Source organism: Nuphar pumila, chromosome 15 (assembly GCF_984573655.1).
Source record: "Nuphar pumila chromosome 15, dmNupPumi1.hap1.1, whole genome shotgun sequence".
NCBI lineage: Eukaryota > Viridiplantae > Streptophyta > Magnoliopsida > Nymphaeales > Nymphaeaceae > Nuphar > Nuphar pumila.
In genome coordinates this window covers 80,371,208-80,388,228 of record NC_143263.1, presented here as the reverse complement: position 1 = coordinate 80,388,228, position 17,021 = coordinate 80,371,208, and the positions used below count along the sequence as shown (strand labels likewise).

General features: G+C 36.5%; 1 protein-coding gene across 1 annotated transcript; it reads right to left on the bottom strand.

The window, feature by feature from the left end:
- Positions 1-2,259: 2,259 nt before the first annotated feature.
- Positions 2,260-4,528, bottom strand: LOC149815732 (protein MODIFYING WALL LIGNIN-1-like). Its single transcript, XM_089988602.1, has 3 exons — positions 4,384-4,528; positions 3,848-4,053; positions 2,260-2,693 (listed from the first exon to the last, which is right to left on the bottom strand). Exons 1-3 carry the CDS (start codon positions 4,483-4,485, stop codon positions 2,417-2,419), a joined length of 585 nt encoding a protein of 194 aa, XP_089844728.1. The 5' UTR covers positions 4,486-4,528; the 3' UTR covers positions 2,260-2,416.
- Positions 4,529-17,021: the final 12,493 nt, after the last annotated feature.

Genomic DNA, 17,021 nt, shown 5'->3' with positions numbered 1-17,021 from the left:
TCTGAGATAAAATAAAGGTTCAATTTATTACTTCAGTATTAGGCTCAGGTTTCAATTTTATTTTGTACTAACTTATTGTGATCTCACTAACAAATAAGATAGGATCAATTGAAAACATGCATGTTTGGATCACATTACATATAATTTTCATTCTTCACATCCATACTTGATATGTCATTGGTTATGTCAATATACATGATCATTCATGAGTCTAATTACGATGATTGTAATGACACTTTGGTTTTATGTTGACATGATCGATGGACCAGATTGATAAATATGTCATCTGGTAAGACAATGTTTTTGAGCTCATAAGGATATTATATAATGCGTAATTTTATGGTAACATATGTGGCCCAAGTGGGAGATTGTTAGATATTTCATATGGGCCTACATATGTAATTAATCACCCATTATAAACTATTTAAGATGAATGCCCATATAAAGTGAACTTATACCGTTGGGCCATATGACATCTTATAAAGTGTGGTTATAATAATGTGTAGATACCTTATTTACCCTCACATGTTAATTTCTGATTTTATGATGGGCTGAATTAGAAAGAAAATTGTAGGGTGATAATAATTATGTTATGATCCCCAAAATTATATATAGTGGTTGTTCTCTTTTGCCTCTCCATCAAGAAAGAAAATTGTTCATTTCTTATTAGGTTTAGAGAAGAAGAAAATATCATTTATAGAGGTTTTAGAAGATCTAACCCATCAAGATCTACCAGTATAACAATGGATTCGGGTATGCTTTCGTATTATGTTGTTTTTATTTTCTTTTGATCTTTTCAATGATTTAACACAAAGATATTTAGGAATAAAAAAATATGATTTTTCCTAATCAAGAACCCAAAATATGGTTCCTGTGTATGCACACTTTACTAAGATATTCAATATTGTTATTGATTTGGGGCACAACCAGAAATTTGTTAAGGATGTGATATAAAGTGAATGGTGAGATAAGGACTTAGAAATTAGAGGAAGGCATAAAGAAGAGCTAGATAATTTGTTTGGTGTTTTTCAGTGGCAAAGAATCTGTATGTAAACAAAGACTTGGGAGCTAGAGCAGAGTTTGTATAGGTACAAACTTCTAAAGAGAACAAAAAATTAGTTGTCTGTTATTCTGACTATATATGATTTTTATTTTAGTGTTGTCTATGAAATCCTGCGATGTCATTACCACTTTTTCGTGGGCATGAGTAACGTTTTTGTTTGCTTTTGCTTTAGCCAGGTGCAGCTTTGAGCATACAGCAAGAGAAGAGTCGAATCTTTTTCAGGTGCAGCTTTGAACATAGAACTAGAGTTCTGTACTTTTCACTTTTTCAGCTTACCGAAGAAATTATTTTTATTCTCTTATTGTGGTGCCTCTATGGAGGGAGCCAAAGGCATTTCCTCTTCCAGTCTATTAAAAGTTGAAAACTAAACCAAATGCTGGTGGTAATTTTATTCATTTTCTAGCAACCTCCGTGCATACTTGATACCCACCCAACAGCGTTTCTCCTTGCCGGTTGGAAGAACTTGGTGGAATGTTTTCCTGAAATCCATGTCATAGGCACCGGGGGGAGCCCCCGACCCCCTTCCTGCAAGGGTAAAAACAATGAATCAGGCTCCACAACTCATCAGTGCGAAGCTCAGCCATTGAAGGCCATCAATATCTTATTTCAAACACGCAAACTCGGCGAAGGGAAATCCCTTTTTACTGGCCGTACATTGGTCTAGTTGGTGAAGACTAAAACCCTTCAAGTAAAAGCCATATCAGAAGCAACTATGTGTGACGTACAAGCCATCGCAGGCCAAATATGTTATTCCTAGGCTGGTAAACGAGAAGAATGAACTGAGCATAAGGTGATCAAGGTGCGCTCATTTTGCAGCAAGTAGAGCCAAACTCAAGATCATGGTTAAGGGTGGCCGTCAAGCAGACCGTCGGGGCTTCGGGTACCCAGACCTAATCAAGTCAGGCTCCGGGTGCAATTTGCAGACCAGGCCAGAATAAAGTCAGGCTCGGGCCCATGTGCAAAATGCACTGGGCCGCACAAGCCCGACCCATTAACTGGATTGGGCTTACAGAAGCTTTTGCATTTACCAATGGGGGCTCCGGCTGTCAGGTAGGAGCAGCTGATGCACGTCACCTTGTGTTGGGACGTTGCAGGTTCAAACCCCAATGTATAGTTATATAATATAACTGGTAGAGTCAGACTAACCCCAGCTTGCCTTTCAAAAAAAAAGTGAACACTAAAAAGAGGCTCAAACCTTTACCAGTATCATGCCCTTAATTAGGCTTAGGGCGATATAATAACCACATTACACACCATATAAAGCACCCCAACATCACAATATTTAAAATTACCCCAAGATCCCAAACTTTAATAATTCCTATATTCTGCAAAAAATGAAGCAGAAAGAAACTGTCAAGTTTGCCCATAGCCGCTCATTCCCACAGCCCCGGCGTCCGTCTCGCTCCGGTACGGCTTCCACCCGTCGGAATCGGATCGGACGTAGCTCCTGTAGTACAAAACCGTCCAGAGAGCGTTGACTACGGTCAACACCGCCGCTGATATGAAGACCCCTTTCCTGAGGGTTTCACACGTGAGGTTGCTTGCGCCGAAGTTGCCCCTATACTTGGTATGGTACGCATTCCGCGCCGCACCAGCCACTAGACAAGATTCCAACACTGCAAAATTCACCCTAAAAAAAAGGAAAAAAAAAAGAATCAAATCGTAATAATAATAACAATAATAAACACAACAACAATAATGAAATAATAAACACTAATATTGTTTTCTTTTTAGGGAAAATAAACACTAATATTGTTGTGGTAGTTTGTTATGGCAATGACATACTAATGGTAGTCTAATAGTAACATCAACAATAAAAATACAGATATTAGACAACAAGAGTTGTAATAAAAAGATTCAGAAAATCATCCTGAATCGAATCGAACCATTTGAATTGGTTTATCCAAAAAATGGCCTTTTAAAAAACTCAAATAAATCCTAAAAAATCCAACAAAATAAAAAACTTTCAAAAAATTTAACTAAAAAAGGAAAATGACAGTAATGAAGTTAATGAAGACTTGGGGGTTCAACCAAATTTTATGTTATTCGCATTGAGAACACTTGAAAAATATAATGGCAAACAAGTATAATAAAGATCACAGAATGAAAAAGAAAACCGACTCGGCTTTGCAGCTAGTGTTTGAGGTGGAAAGCGGAGTGGAATAATCTTCCACGGCACTGATTTCAATTAAATCAGTGAGGTGCTGATTCGATTCCGATTGGCGGATTTGATTCGATTCTGACATCATTGACAGAAACTACACCAAACCCTGTTTCACTCCCAATGTAACTGATCATCCACTGAGAGCAGCCAGTTATCATCTCCCTGTTAAGCCATTACTATAAGGATTGATGAGTCTGGATCACTATCCATTTTAACCTGGATTCTTTTCTTTCACAATTACCTCACCAACGATTCCAAACATGCTCTCAAATAATAAAAATAGTAACAATAACAATAATAATGGTAGCACTCTTACCAGTATAACATGTTTTTTTGATGCGGTATAACATTAATAGCAAGTAACTGGTAACCTAATATTATAAATCATTGTTGCTCCTATTAGTTATTTGCTTCAAGATGGTTATGCTTGTGACTAGCATTAATAATAATAATAATATTTTATTATTGTTTTTCTTATGGCATAACAATGGTACCGGTGGTAGTCTGACAGTAAATTCTGCAGTAACAGCCCTGTTATCAAATAGTAACGGTTGTAATAATACATGAGGGCCCTTACTAATAAGATGATGAGAAGAAAAACAAAGATCAGAGAAGAATACCAGGAGAAAACGAAGAAGATGACAGAGGAGGTTCGAGAAGCATCTGAAGAGAGACCCCTCACACAGCACAGGCATCTGGTTATGCCCATCACGATGGCCTGGCTTAGGCATATCAAGAACAGAGCCGCGATGGCATACGATGTTGCCACATCGGAGTTGTACAAACAGTATGTTTGCTCATCATATATATCAGGCACCACCTTTCCCTATTTGCCACACAGATAAGAGGAACCACTGTGAGATCGAGATTAGATGGGTATTCCCTAAATCAATATAGACTGAACATTATACCTCTGTATATGCAGATACAGGTACAGTAAGTACTCTTTAGCAACAAAGAGCATGAAAATATGTAGAGGGGGGAAATGGGTTTTAATAGACTGTGCCACAAATCCACTTAACTAGACAGATTCATAGATGTACATCTTTAAAATGACAAAAGTTACCAACAGAATGATGTTGTTTCTGGTTGTATTATCATATCAAGCCATTTCTTTTAGAGAAGGAAAGAAAGAGAGAGGGGGAGGGGGACATACAACGCTTCTTCTTCTCTCAGCTGCAACGATGAGGGCAAAGGCCACCAGATGGAGGATGAAGACTAGGGATTGCACTGCAAATGAGGGGCTCCTGACCGCCATTGCCGATCTGGTTGAGCTCTTCCACCGCCCTCTGTTTTGCTTTCTTCTTTCCCCTCTTCTCTTTAGTCTTTTTTTATTATTATTATTTTATGCGCAGTAAGGCTTTGTTTTTTAATGCATTTGTTGTCTAGGAGGGTGGTACGGTGTCTTTTGCACATTGGGGGATTAAAATTTACAGAAATCTTCCTTGACTTCTTTGCCAAAGACACGCTGGAAGATTAATAGGGCTGTGAGGCGGTGAGACTGTGACTACTGTTTTTTTTTCTCTCTTTGATTTTTTTCGTGAGATTTTGAAAAACTTTATTTTTCTTGAGCTTTTTTTCGAGAAAATATCGGTTAAAAATAAATTAATTAATAATTGATAAATACGAGGCTAATAAAAATTTTAGAAAAATGATGAATTTAAGGTCTTGTCCAAAATTAAAACTTTTAAATAAAATCATTTAAAACTTCAAAAATATGGATTTAATTTATACATTGGACTTTACCAGGCCTTTCCTATTCTCAACGCTTATAATTTTCGAAAAAGATTTTAGGAAACTGTTTTATATTTTCAAGGCTTTCCAAAACTGCTTTGTTGAGAAACTCGTTTCATGGTTGTGGTGGATGCCAGGAAGTTTTATTACTATTAAATGAGATATGAATTATAAGATAGTTTAACTAGAATTTATTCACTTGAAAATAATGTTGTTCAATGCGTTTAAAGAAAGTGTTTCTTTTTTTACTTTAAAGTTCACTATGAAAAGTAAATATCATGATAAAAACACGATATTTAAGTTTGGCTGAAAATATTGGCTCCAAAGAGGCAAGGCGTAGTGGGATAGGGCCTAGGCTGCTAGGCAGGCGGTCTACGTTCAAATCTCATGGGTGTCACCCGGTGCAGAAGCCAAAGCATGGCGACTCCCTAGGCAAGGGGTAAGCCCACCGAGTTTTATGCTGCCAAGACAGTGGTCGTAAGTACGGCACTTAGAGCCAGGCGCTGCTAGGTCTCAAATCTTGGGGACAGTTTCTTCATGCAAATATCAAAAAACAAAAATTCTGTTGAAAATATTGTGATATTTTGAAAATATAACAAGAATTTAAAGTTTAAAATGGTAAGATAATATATCACTTTTTTTTTTAGAATTTTCAAAATATCACCCACATTTGTCACTATGACTGGAGGGAAAGACATGGTCATGCAATTGGATCTTGGAACAAAGGCTGGCTATGAATCTCCCATGCAGCTGACTGCATAGTGCGGAGTAAAGTTGAGACTCTCCCATATATAGTTGTTCTTTTGCCTTGCCCAAATTATAGGGCTGGAAAGAGAACCGAGCATCTCAGCTGGTTGATTAGCTTGGTACAGCACGTTAAACACCCATTTTGGATCAAGTATGCCTGTTAAGAGGTCAGGAATGACCCGAATCGATCTGGGCTGGATCTCCTAAAACCAGGCTTCAGTACTAATAAAATGGGTTCTGTAATTAGTATTCAGGTCGAACACAAGGGGTCCAAGTAAGTCTATGGACCTGGTTATAGTTTATGAAATTTCATACTAGGTCAGGTCCTACGGAGTTCCTATTGACATCCACATCTTTTCTATGTGAGATTTCTTTTTAAGTTAATACTTTCTAAGTGTTCTGGCTTATGTTATACCTACGTACCACACCCGAACCCAGGTATGAATTTGCATATATATGTTAAGTCCAATCAGGCTCAGTTCTGTACCTTATACACCTTAGAGTCAAACATGAATTCGCTCTTACACAGTAGATCTGACCCATTATTGACAACCTTGCTTGTAGCTTACCAAGCTGAACACAAAGAAAGGGTGCTTGGCTTGTCTTGGTTGGTGTATGTTGAGTTACGTGGTTTGAACGGGTTATTGTGTGGGACCGGATTGCCACATAAGACTTCTCCTTAAGGTAAGCTTTTGGTAACCCATAACGATATGTTTAGAAAGGAAAAATATGAAAATTCTTTTTGTGTTAAGAAGAAGGAAAGAGAGTGGTTTGCTCTCTTTTGGAGAATTAGATGATGAGAGAGAAGAATGTTTTCTCTTGGAGGAGAAGTTATTATGGTTCTATTGGGAGTTTGAGAGAAGTGGGGGAAAGAGGGAGAGGGAGAGGGAGAGGGCGAGAGAGAGGTAGGTAGCTCTCTTGGTTGGTTTTTCTTGGTGTTGAAAGGTAAGTTCAATCTTGGACCTCTCTTAGGTTTGAGAGAATATGATTTATCTTGAGTTTAGAGAGGGTGAAGATAGATTTGAAATGGTGAACATGTTCCATGGATTGATAATCAAACTACATGCATCGATATACTCTTTGGTGATCGAAGACGATCGAGTTTCAAAGTATAGTTGGTTTGATGCTCTCTTGTTTATTTTGACTCTCTTGTATTTGTGCACTACTTGATTTTGGTGATAAAGGCGTTTAGTATTCTCATTGTGGATGAAGGCTGTTTTGTCCAACTATGTAAATATCTGTGTATTGTGATTGTATAATTTTTTGTTGGGGTTATTGTGTTTGTGTGTGTTCTTTATTCGTCTCGGCCAACGGTGGTTTCGATGTATATACAAAGCTCCTAAAATCTCAACAAGTGATATTAGAGTTGCGGTTTGAAAAATGATTTGAGGTGACCTCAAAGATAACGAGTGTTCACTTTGTGGTGGAGCACTTTGATAGCAAAGATGACTTCAGCATATGACAAAATATGTTCAATTTGTTGAATCTATTATGGGCAAAAATGATCAAAACAATGAAATAAGTAAAGTTTAAGGCTTGACTGAACTTGGTTCATTTTACGAGTTAGATTGCTCAAACCCCAAAGAAAGGGGGTGTTCATTCAGAGTTGATCAGAGAGAAGTCAAGCCATAGTGAAGAATGTTACGGAGCTTAAAGAGGCCAGTAAAATTAGACATAGGACTCTTGAGTAAACTTTTGCTAACCCATAAAGGTAAGTTTGAACTAACCCATAAAGGTAAGTTTGAAAAGATAAAAATAAAAAAAATTTATTGGGTGTTAAGGGGAAAGGGAAAAAAAGAAAAGAAAGACAGCGAGTTGCTTTCTTTTGGAGCATTAAATGAGGAGAGAAAGGTTTTCTCTTGGAGGAGGAGAAGGTGGTACGTATTATTCTCTTGGGGGTTTGAGAGAGAGAATGATGGTGTAACTCTCATGGTTATTTGTCTCTTGGTGTCGAGAGAAGTTCTCTCTTGGGTTTTTCTTGTGTTTGAGAAAATATGATCTCTAGAGTATAGAGGGTGAAGATAGATCCAACATGGTGAACGGGTTTAATGGATCGGTTATTGAAGTACATGCATCGGTGTGTTCTTTGGTGATTAAAGATGCCTGAGGTTCAAGATATAATTGGTTTGATGGTCTTTTCTTTATTTTGGCTTTCCCTTGTATTTGTGCACTACTTGATATTTGTAATTAAAGCTATTAGTATTCCCCTTGTGGATGCAGGTAGTTTTCTCAAACCATGTAAATCTTTGTGTCTTTGTGGTTGTTTACTTTTTTGTTGGGTTTTGGATATGACCTTGCCTGATCCTAGGCCCAGGCCCAGGAATCTGAATAGTGTAAACTCATTTAAAGAGCATTTATACAACTTTAAGATAATTATATTAATATCACGAGCATTTAACTGATTGAATTGAACAAAATACCTTCAAAAGTAATGACATTTTTTAAAAATAATCATATTTTTAAATATAATTTAAATCTTTTATTTTGAAAGAAAACAAAAGGCCAAACACTTTTCTAAAACAGTGACAAAGTATATTTTAATATTCGATTTAAAAAGAGAAAATGACTTTTTGCACCCAAAAATAGCTTTGTGTTTGTAAAAATGTGATCAATTTTAAGGGTATTTTTTATCTCTTTAATCAATTGAGCTATGCTAAAATTAAAGTAAAGAATATTCATAATATCAAGAGCATGTACAAGATTTTCATTATCTAAATTTGAAAAACAGAGCGCTTCAAAAAAAAAATGGAGCGCTTCTTTTATGTGTAACATCAGATAGACCCGCTAAAATGGCAATGCTAAAAGTTTGAATTCTACACTGAACTTTGTGGGATTAGGATTTGGATCCATAACCATCTCCATAAGTAGGGCGGGGATCGGGTGGGTCTAATCTGGATCGAGACCAACTCAAATCAGCTTAGAGCTTAGTTGAGTTTGCTTGAAGGCGCCTGACAACAATGGCTATGGAGCCTGATGCAGAACTTTGGTGAATTCAACTGGAACTCATAAGCTCATCAATAATGCTGAATCGCGTATCCATGAAAAAATCTACAAGTTTCAAAAGTCCATGCTTCCGAGGCTAATGTAGAGTATGACTATGAGATATACGCACGGATTGTGGACCGAGTCTAGTATCCATTTTCTCTAGATACTGTCTGGATTGATATATTCCAACTAAGAAGACAGTCGATGATGGTAGAATCAGATCCAGATGCACATATAAGCTGATCAGCAAGTACCACCAGTTCAAGATCCATGTGGGGCCATCAAGTATTTGGCCCATGTAATAAGCAATATGGAGTTTTCCACCAGATCCAAATCCATACAAAATTCAGTTCACTTCTGACATGGTCCATCTGGGTTCAAGGAAACTGTGGTTTTATATCCAACCCGTTTACTACCATTGTTGGATCAAGGTCATTTTCGTACATGAAAAAAATGGAAAGATCTTCCCTTGAAAGCACTTTTTGTTTAGTGTTAGAATTAATGTTTAAACTTTAATGCCATCCCTAAAGCCAGTTCATGTGAGGTGGGTCGCAATTATTTTTGTGTCAAAGTTACCATACTAACCCAGATTTTCAGAAGAGCAAGGTATTGTTATGTATTAAATTGCTACTGTCACCATTAACTATACAAAAGTCCCTTTTATCAATTTTTTTTATATTTTTTTATCGTTTTTTCATGAAAACAACCTTCAGATGTGAGTTATGTATTTGTTTAGTGGGAACATGCAGGCAGGTTTTTATAAGCTTCAAAAATCAATGGCTTACAATGTGCATTACGTTCTTGGGAACATGATCCAAAAATTGGTTGCCACCATATATAGTGACACGACAATTTTTCGTTTTTCAAAAACTCGTGAAAAAATGAAATTTATTTCTTATAATAAAATATTAATAAAAATTATTTAAAAATAAAAATACACAATTTTTTTGTGATAAATAGCCGTTTAAAACGTAAATACCACGTTTGAATCACAGTATTTATGTTTTTTCATAAATCTTGTGAGAAATTGCTGTTTTAAACTTTCAGGCAATTTCTCTTGATATTATCGCGAGATTTTCATAAATCTCGCCATATCTGTCACTATGGTTCCCACTATCTCGAACATGTTGAATCCATTCATGAGGTCGGTTTGGATCAAAACAACTTGGGGATAGGACATCCAAAGGCATTTGTAGGCAATCACGCCATTAATAATACATTACCCAATAAACTAGTTTCACTGAAAAGATAAATATCACAAATTATTTGCATGCTTAGACACAAAATAGAAAACCCTAGCTGTTGGGATTTTGATTCACAGCTCACTTTTACAAACATGAGAAAGTTGTGTAATAAGAAAAACAATCATGCCGGTTGGAGCGGGCCTCATCTGTCAGACGGGTAGTCGGGGTTCGATTCCTGCGGGCGTTATTCTTCTTGCGTAAGCCGAAGCTGGTGGCTCCCTGGAGTCAAGGGGTGCACCAGGGTTTATGTGAAAAAAAACTTTCAGACAATTCCTCTTGAGTGGTTTTTCGTTCCTATGTGAAAAAGAAGAAGAAAAACAATCATGTCATTCACATTCTTGTACTTGCAATTCATTTTCACAGCTTTCAAGGTGCTTGCAAACGCACCCTTAGGAGTATTGTTTTCTTGGTTTCACAGCTAGCCATTTTGGCAGAACTGACCATTTATGTCAGAATGGTGTCAAAACTCTCACCTTGCCCAATCGTCGGCCTTATCTTGCAATTGGTGGATGTGATTAGCTGGAGCAGCAGGTGCTGTAACGAATCCAACCAGTAAGATTTTCATTTTGAGAGGTTGGTTTAATATCTAATAACTCCTCAGCAACAGTTAGACGATTCCACGTTGTTCTATGAATCAGAAAATTACAGTAAATTAAGCTGGTGATGGGCTCCTCCAACCCGGGTAGGAGAGAAGGAACAATTTTGATTTCTCAATTTTTTTTCATCTGTTAGTTTTTTTTTTCTATTATGACCTTCTAGATGTGATCCAGGTGATTAGTTTAGTAGGAATCGACTTTTGAATCATCTAACTATGACATGTGAGCATGTATTTATAAGGTTTTGAAAATCGATGATTCAAAACTTTTATAAACTTTTAAACTCATAAACTCATATTTTTTATCAGAAAAACATGATCCAACAATCGATTCTTATAAAGTAAAACATGCTGAATACATTCCTAAAGGCTGATTTTGCAAAACATAACTTAGAAAATTAAATAACAGTACTGTTCATACCATATGAAGGGTAGGAGAATCTAGTTTCCCAATTAAGCTTGTTCTAAATGTTGTCTAATAAGAGAGAAGTATAAATTCCCTCAAAATGAAGTATTTGTTTCACTGTAAGAGTGTACCACAGTGGTCAGGTCTCATGGACTAGAGGGTTCTACTTCTATTGGACTATGGTTTTGGTGTATGTCATGAAGAGTTATTGCAGCAGCTGGCTCGTATCTGGCCCTCTGGGTCCAGCTGGCTGCGGTAGATTGGACACATTGGGTAATCAAGCTTAGAGAAATATTGTTACCCATTTTCAAGATTGGGCCTATGCAGCACGTTAGGGTTCCATTTATCTATTAGGGCCGACTTGTAAAATTTCACCAAACTGACAGGACATTATGAATTTTAATAGGTGCATGTATCCCAAAGATGGAGGGTGATCAGGTGCAGCAATACACAGAAAGTGTGCAATCACATAACTAATAATCCTCCTCCAACCTTTTTTTTTTCTCAAGGCAAGCTAAGGTTAGTCAGACTCCCACCAGTTATTATTCAACGTATCACTCTGAGGTTTTGAACATGCAACGTACCACCACAAGGAGACGTGCACTGACAGCTCCTATCAACTACGCAGAGCCCTAGAGTTTTTGCACCAATGAGCTTGTGAAAGTGAGGTGTTTTTTTTTTAATTAATTATAAAAAAAAGGACTTGTTATATGCCTTGTTCCAAGTGGGTAATGATTAGGGGTGGCAAAATCTGACAGGACCCATCAACCCGCTTCTTAGCCAGGTTCGGGTTTGGCTTAAATGGGTTTGTTTCGCAAATGGGACCCACTACAACAAAGCAGTAGATTAGCGATGACCACATTCCGTCGCTACACATGTTAGCAACGGATTAGCGACAACGAGGTGACGGTATGCTTACGTCGCGAATATTTCGACGCTAACTGGCGACAGAATTATTCCGTTGCTAGGTCCGTCGCTAATTGCGACGGACTAACGAGTGCTATATTCCGTCACCAATCCGCCAGGACTAAACGGCGACCACGTCTTGGCGACGGATTTACTTCCGTCGCTATGCCGTCGCTAGATTTATATGAATAGCGACGGCTGGTTCCATCGCTAATCCGTCGCAAACACGAAAAAAAATTTAAAAAAAATTATTTGAAAATTAAATACCGAGAACTGTACAATTTATATTTCCTGTACAATTTATATTTCCTGTAAATAAAAAATAAACCACACAAAAAATTTCATATAACAAGAATCTACAACAATTAATCGTTCCACCTTAAAATTAACAAGTTTAATTATTTACAATTCAACAATTACAATTAGGAAACATAAAAAAATAGAACTTCTTCAACACAGTTCTCTAATCATCGCCAAGATTTTGTGCATCTTCTTGTTCATTGTCTTTATCTGTCCCTTCAGCTCCACTACGCTGATTATCGCTAGCAGCCTACACAAGAAAAGAACAGTCAGTATTGAGAAACAAAATATAATGAAATAAATTACACACTATATGTGATTCTATCATGTGCTCATGTGTGATCTAAGGTAATAAAAAAACTCTATATGTGATTCTATCATGCTCATATGTGCTCTAAGGCAGATAAAAAGTTATATATATATATATGTGATTCTATCATGCTCAGATGTGTGCTAAGGCAGTCAAAAAATTAAATATGTGATTATAGCATGTTCATATGTGTTCTAAGGCAGCTAGAAAAACTCTATATGTGATTCTATCATGCTCAGCTGTGCTTTAAGGCAGGCAAAAAACTATATATGTGATTCGATCATGCTCGTATGTGTGCTAAGGCAGTAAAAAAATTGAATATGTGATTATAGCATGCTCATATGTGCTCTAAGGCAGGCAAAGCAAAAAAAATTATATGTGATTCTATCATAAATGATATATGTTTTAAGGCAGTAAAAAAACTCTATATGTGATTTGTGCATGCTCATATGTGTTTTAAGGTAGTCAAAAAACTGAATATGTGATTATAACATGCTCATATGTGTTCTTAGGCAGTCAAAAAACTGAATATGTGATTATAGCATGCTCATATGTGCTTTAAGGCAGGCAAAAAAACTTTATATGTGATTATAGCATGCTCATATGTGCTCTAAGGCAATAAAAAAACTCTATATGTTATTATAGCATGCTCATATGTGCTCTAAGGCAATAAAAAAACTCTATATGTGATTCTATCATGCTCATATGTGTGCTAAGGCAGTGAAAAAACTAAATATGTGATTATAACATGCTCATATGTGTTCTTAGGCAGTCAAAAAACTGAATATGTGATTATAGCATGCTCATATGTGTTCTAATGCAGTCAAAAAAACTTTATATGTGATTCTATCATGCTCATATGTGTTCTTAGGCAGTCAAAAAACTGAATATGTGATTATAACATGCTCATATATGCTCTAAGGCAGGCAAACAAATTTATATGTGATTATAGCATGCTCATATGTGGTCTAAGGCAATAAAAAAACTCTATATGTTATTATAGCATGCTCATATGTGCTCTAAGGCAGGCAAAAAACTCTATATGTGATTTTATCATGCTCATATGTGCTCTAAGGCAGGCAAAAAGTTATATATATGATTCGATTATGCTCATATGTGTTCTAAGGCAGACAAAAAAACTTTATATGTGATTATAGCATGCTCATATGTGCTCTACGGCAATAAAAAAACTCTATATGTTATTATAGCATGCTCATATGTGCTCTAAGGCAATAAAAAAACTTTATATGTTATTATAGCATGCTCATATGTGTGCTAAGGCAGTCAAAAAACTGAATATATGATTATAATATGCTCATATGTGTTCTTAGGCAGTCAAAAAACTGAATATGTGATTATAGCATGCTCATATGTGTTCTAATGCAGTCAAAAAAACTTTATATGTGATTCTATCATGCTTATATGTGTTCTTAGGTAAGCAAAAAAACTTTATATGTGATTATAACATGCTCATATGTGCTCTAAGGCAATAAAAAAAGTCAATATGTTATTATAGCATGCTCATATGTGCTCTAAGGCAATCAAAAAACTGAATATGTGATTATAACATGCTCATATGTGTTCTAAGGCAGACAAAAAACTGAATATGTGATTATACCTGAGAAGGATCTGGAATCGAAGATCCCCTTTCGAGAACAGCGGCCTTGATCTCATTTCGGAGAAAGGGGGCGACGGTGTATTGGAAGCAGTTATTTAGTGATTCATTAACGATCTGGCGTACAACATCACCGGAAAGAATAGTCGGCTGCTTAGAGCTTATGTCGGCGCAAGAAGTCGGTGAGCCGTAACTGGAAGAACCAATAACTGGTGAAGTGTTCATATTACTCCCAAACCCGAACACGCGACCTTTTTTGGGTTCACCTGCTGCAGTCACCCATGCTGTAGGATCAAATGATGGATGCTGAGTAGCGTCATCGCCATATCGCTCTACCATTTGTTGCTCATGTGCCTCCTACAAAATAATGTTTAAAGTATTCATTAATAATTAATGATAACATTATGATAACTTGCATATATATTGCAATGATTATTAATAGAATTAATACATACCATTGTCGTTCTCGCCTTCTCTGATACGAAGACTGCCGTGGTCTTCCATTTATGTGTTTCAACAAACACATCCTTATATGGTACACTGCCTCCTTTTTCTGCTTCCTACGATGTTAAATAACAAAAGATTTAATACACAAGTTTGCAACAATACTTATAAAATTAATATTATATATTAATGAGTTACCATTTTCTTCAGGTGGCTCCCAAATGTCCTAGATCCACCTGTGTGTAGATGGGCTTCGGGCATCTTCGATCGATTTTGTGCAGCCTTCGCAGAGCGATTTCTAAATGCATCTTCTGCCCACTTATCGCACATTTCATCCCAGTAATCTCTTTTGATAGTAATAGGACCATGGCTCTTCCACAGTAATGGATCATCTACTACGCCAGATGCTTTTTTTGCTGCAGTCTTCATAGTGTGCAGCATGTCTGCAAATCGATTGGCAGTCACCTTCTGCCACACCTTCCTTGCATTATTTTCTTCCACCGTAGTTGCGAAGCGATTCGAAGCCTACAAATATTTTCAGAAAGTTAGTAGACATTGCTTAAATAAATTAAATATGAAACACATTAACTATGAGGAACAACTGTATACCATGAATGAGAACCACAATCTGTCTAACACCTCCTTTGGGTACTCTTTCCATTGAGCAACTGGTCCTGGTAGATGTTAAAGAAGTGAATTCCTAATCTCCCGTACTACTTCTTGTGGCTCAAACCTCGTGCTGCACATGAATTGTTACACAGTAAATATCAATATAAAATATTTATAAGATATACAATAATTGAAAACAAAATACTTACGGTCGATTATCGATATACACTATTCGAATGAGTCTTCTTGTGCCAGCCTGAGAAGACCCTATTTCCTGTGTTGGCTGCTGACTTGTTTGATCAACTGGTGTAGGTGGGTCGTGTACAGGCGCAACATCATTTGTACAAAAATACATTAGAAATTCTCAGAATGCGCATTTGAACTAATCAAGCATCCAATTAGTTATATGATATACCTATCACAGAAGCCCGTGAAGATGAAAGCTGAGCTTGGCTACTACTGGATGAGCGACCACTATAACCTCCACGAACCATATTCTAACAAATAACATATGTCATACAATACATTCAAATAATTCACATCAAGTATTACAATGCATTCAAGTCATTCACATCAAGCATTGCAATGCATTCAAATCATTCGCATCAAGTATTACAATGCATTCAAATAATTCAAATCATTCACATCAAGTATTGCAATAATTCAAATCATTCGTTGCATAAATTATAATACATTCAAATAATTGAAATCATTCACATCAAGTATTACAATGCATTCGAATCATTCGTATCAAGTATTACAATACATTCAAATAAAGTTTTTAATCATTCACACCAAGTATTGCAATACAACTCACATCAAGTACTGCAATGCATTTAAATAGAGGTTTGTAGTATAAGATTTTGCTCACTAGCTTGAGAATTCTTCCTCGTCACTAGTTTGACTTTCTTCTTCTTCTTCTTTTTCTTCATTGTTTGCCCATCCACTTGGTACATCATTTGGATCACATTCCTCTATGAATGTTTCATCGGCCAATGGAGATATGACATGCATATCATGCGCAACATCGTGACCATAAGCGAAGTCATAGACATCATCTGATTGATAGTAATCACTGTCTTCAACTAACTCATCTTCCTGTAACTGATCATACTCGGGGTATAGTTTGGATTTCACCTTGCAAACTGCCCACCATTCATTTCTATCTGACTTTTTTATACTCGGATATGAAGTATAATAAACTTGTTGAGCTTGCGAGGCTAATATGAATGGTTCATATGTTCCAAACCTGGATTTATGATTCACCTCCACAATGCCTGAAGCTTTGTCGAGTCTTGTTGCAGTTGGATCAAACCAATGACACTTGAATATCGTAACCCTGTTATTCATGCCTAAGTAAGTCAACTCCATTATTTCCTCTATAACACCGTAGTAATCATGTTCATTTTCACCGTAGCTGCTACCCTTGACACAAACGCCACTATTTATCGTTGATTTGTTTATACCATAGTCTTTTGTATGGAATCGATAACCATTTACGATATACCCGTTGTAGCATTGCACAACTTTGGTCGGACCATTTTCTAAATCACATATTCCTTGATCTTTAACATCACCATTGCGAACCTACGCACAAACATAAACAATGATTGTGATCACGATCAATTAAGTAACTTAGTGTTGTTTATAAGTACAAAATTTATGTTAGCTTCTTTACCAACTTTTTCAACCACTCCACAAACTTAGTTTCACGTTCTTTTTGTACTTCTGCATCAGTGAGATGTGAAACTTTGCTTTGCAACTCCAGATCAAATCGTCTGCAAACCACAAATACTTATATTACCGAGCCATGTATCCACATATAGAACATATAAGGATTTATAATTGAGTTGCATATACACATACTTACTCGATGTATGGGTCGATCGCTGAGCAATT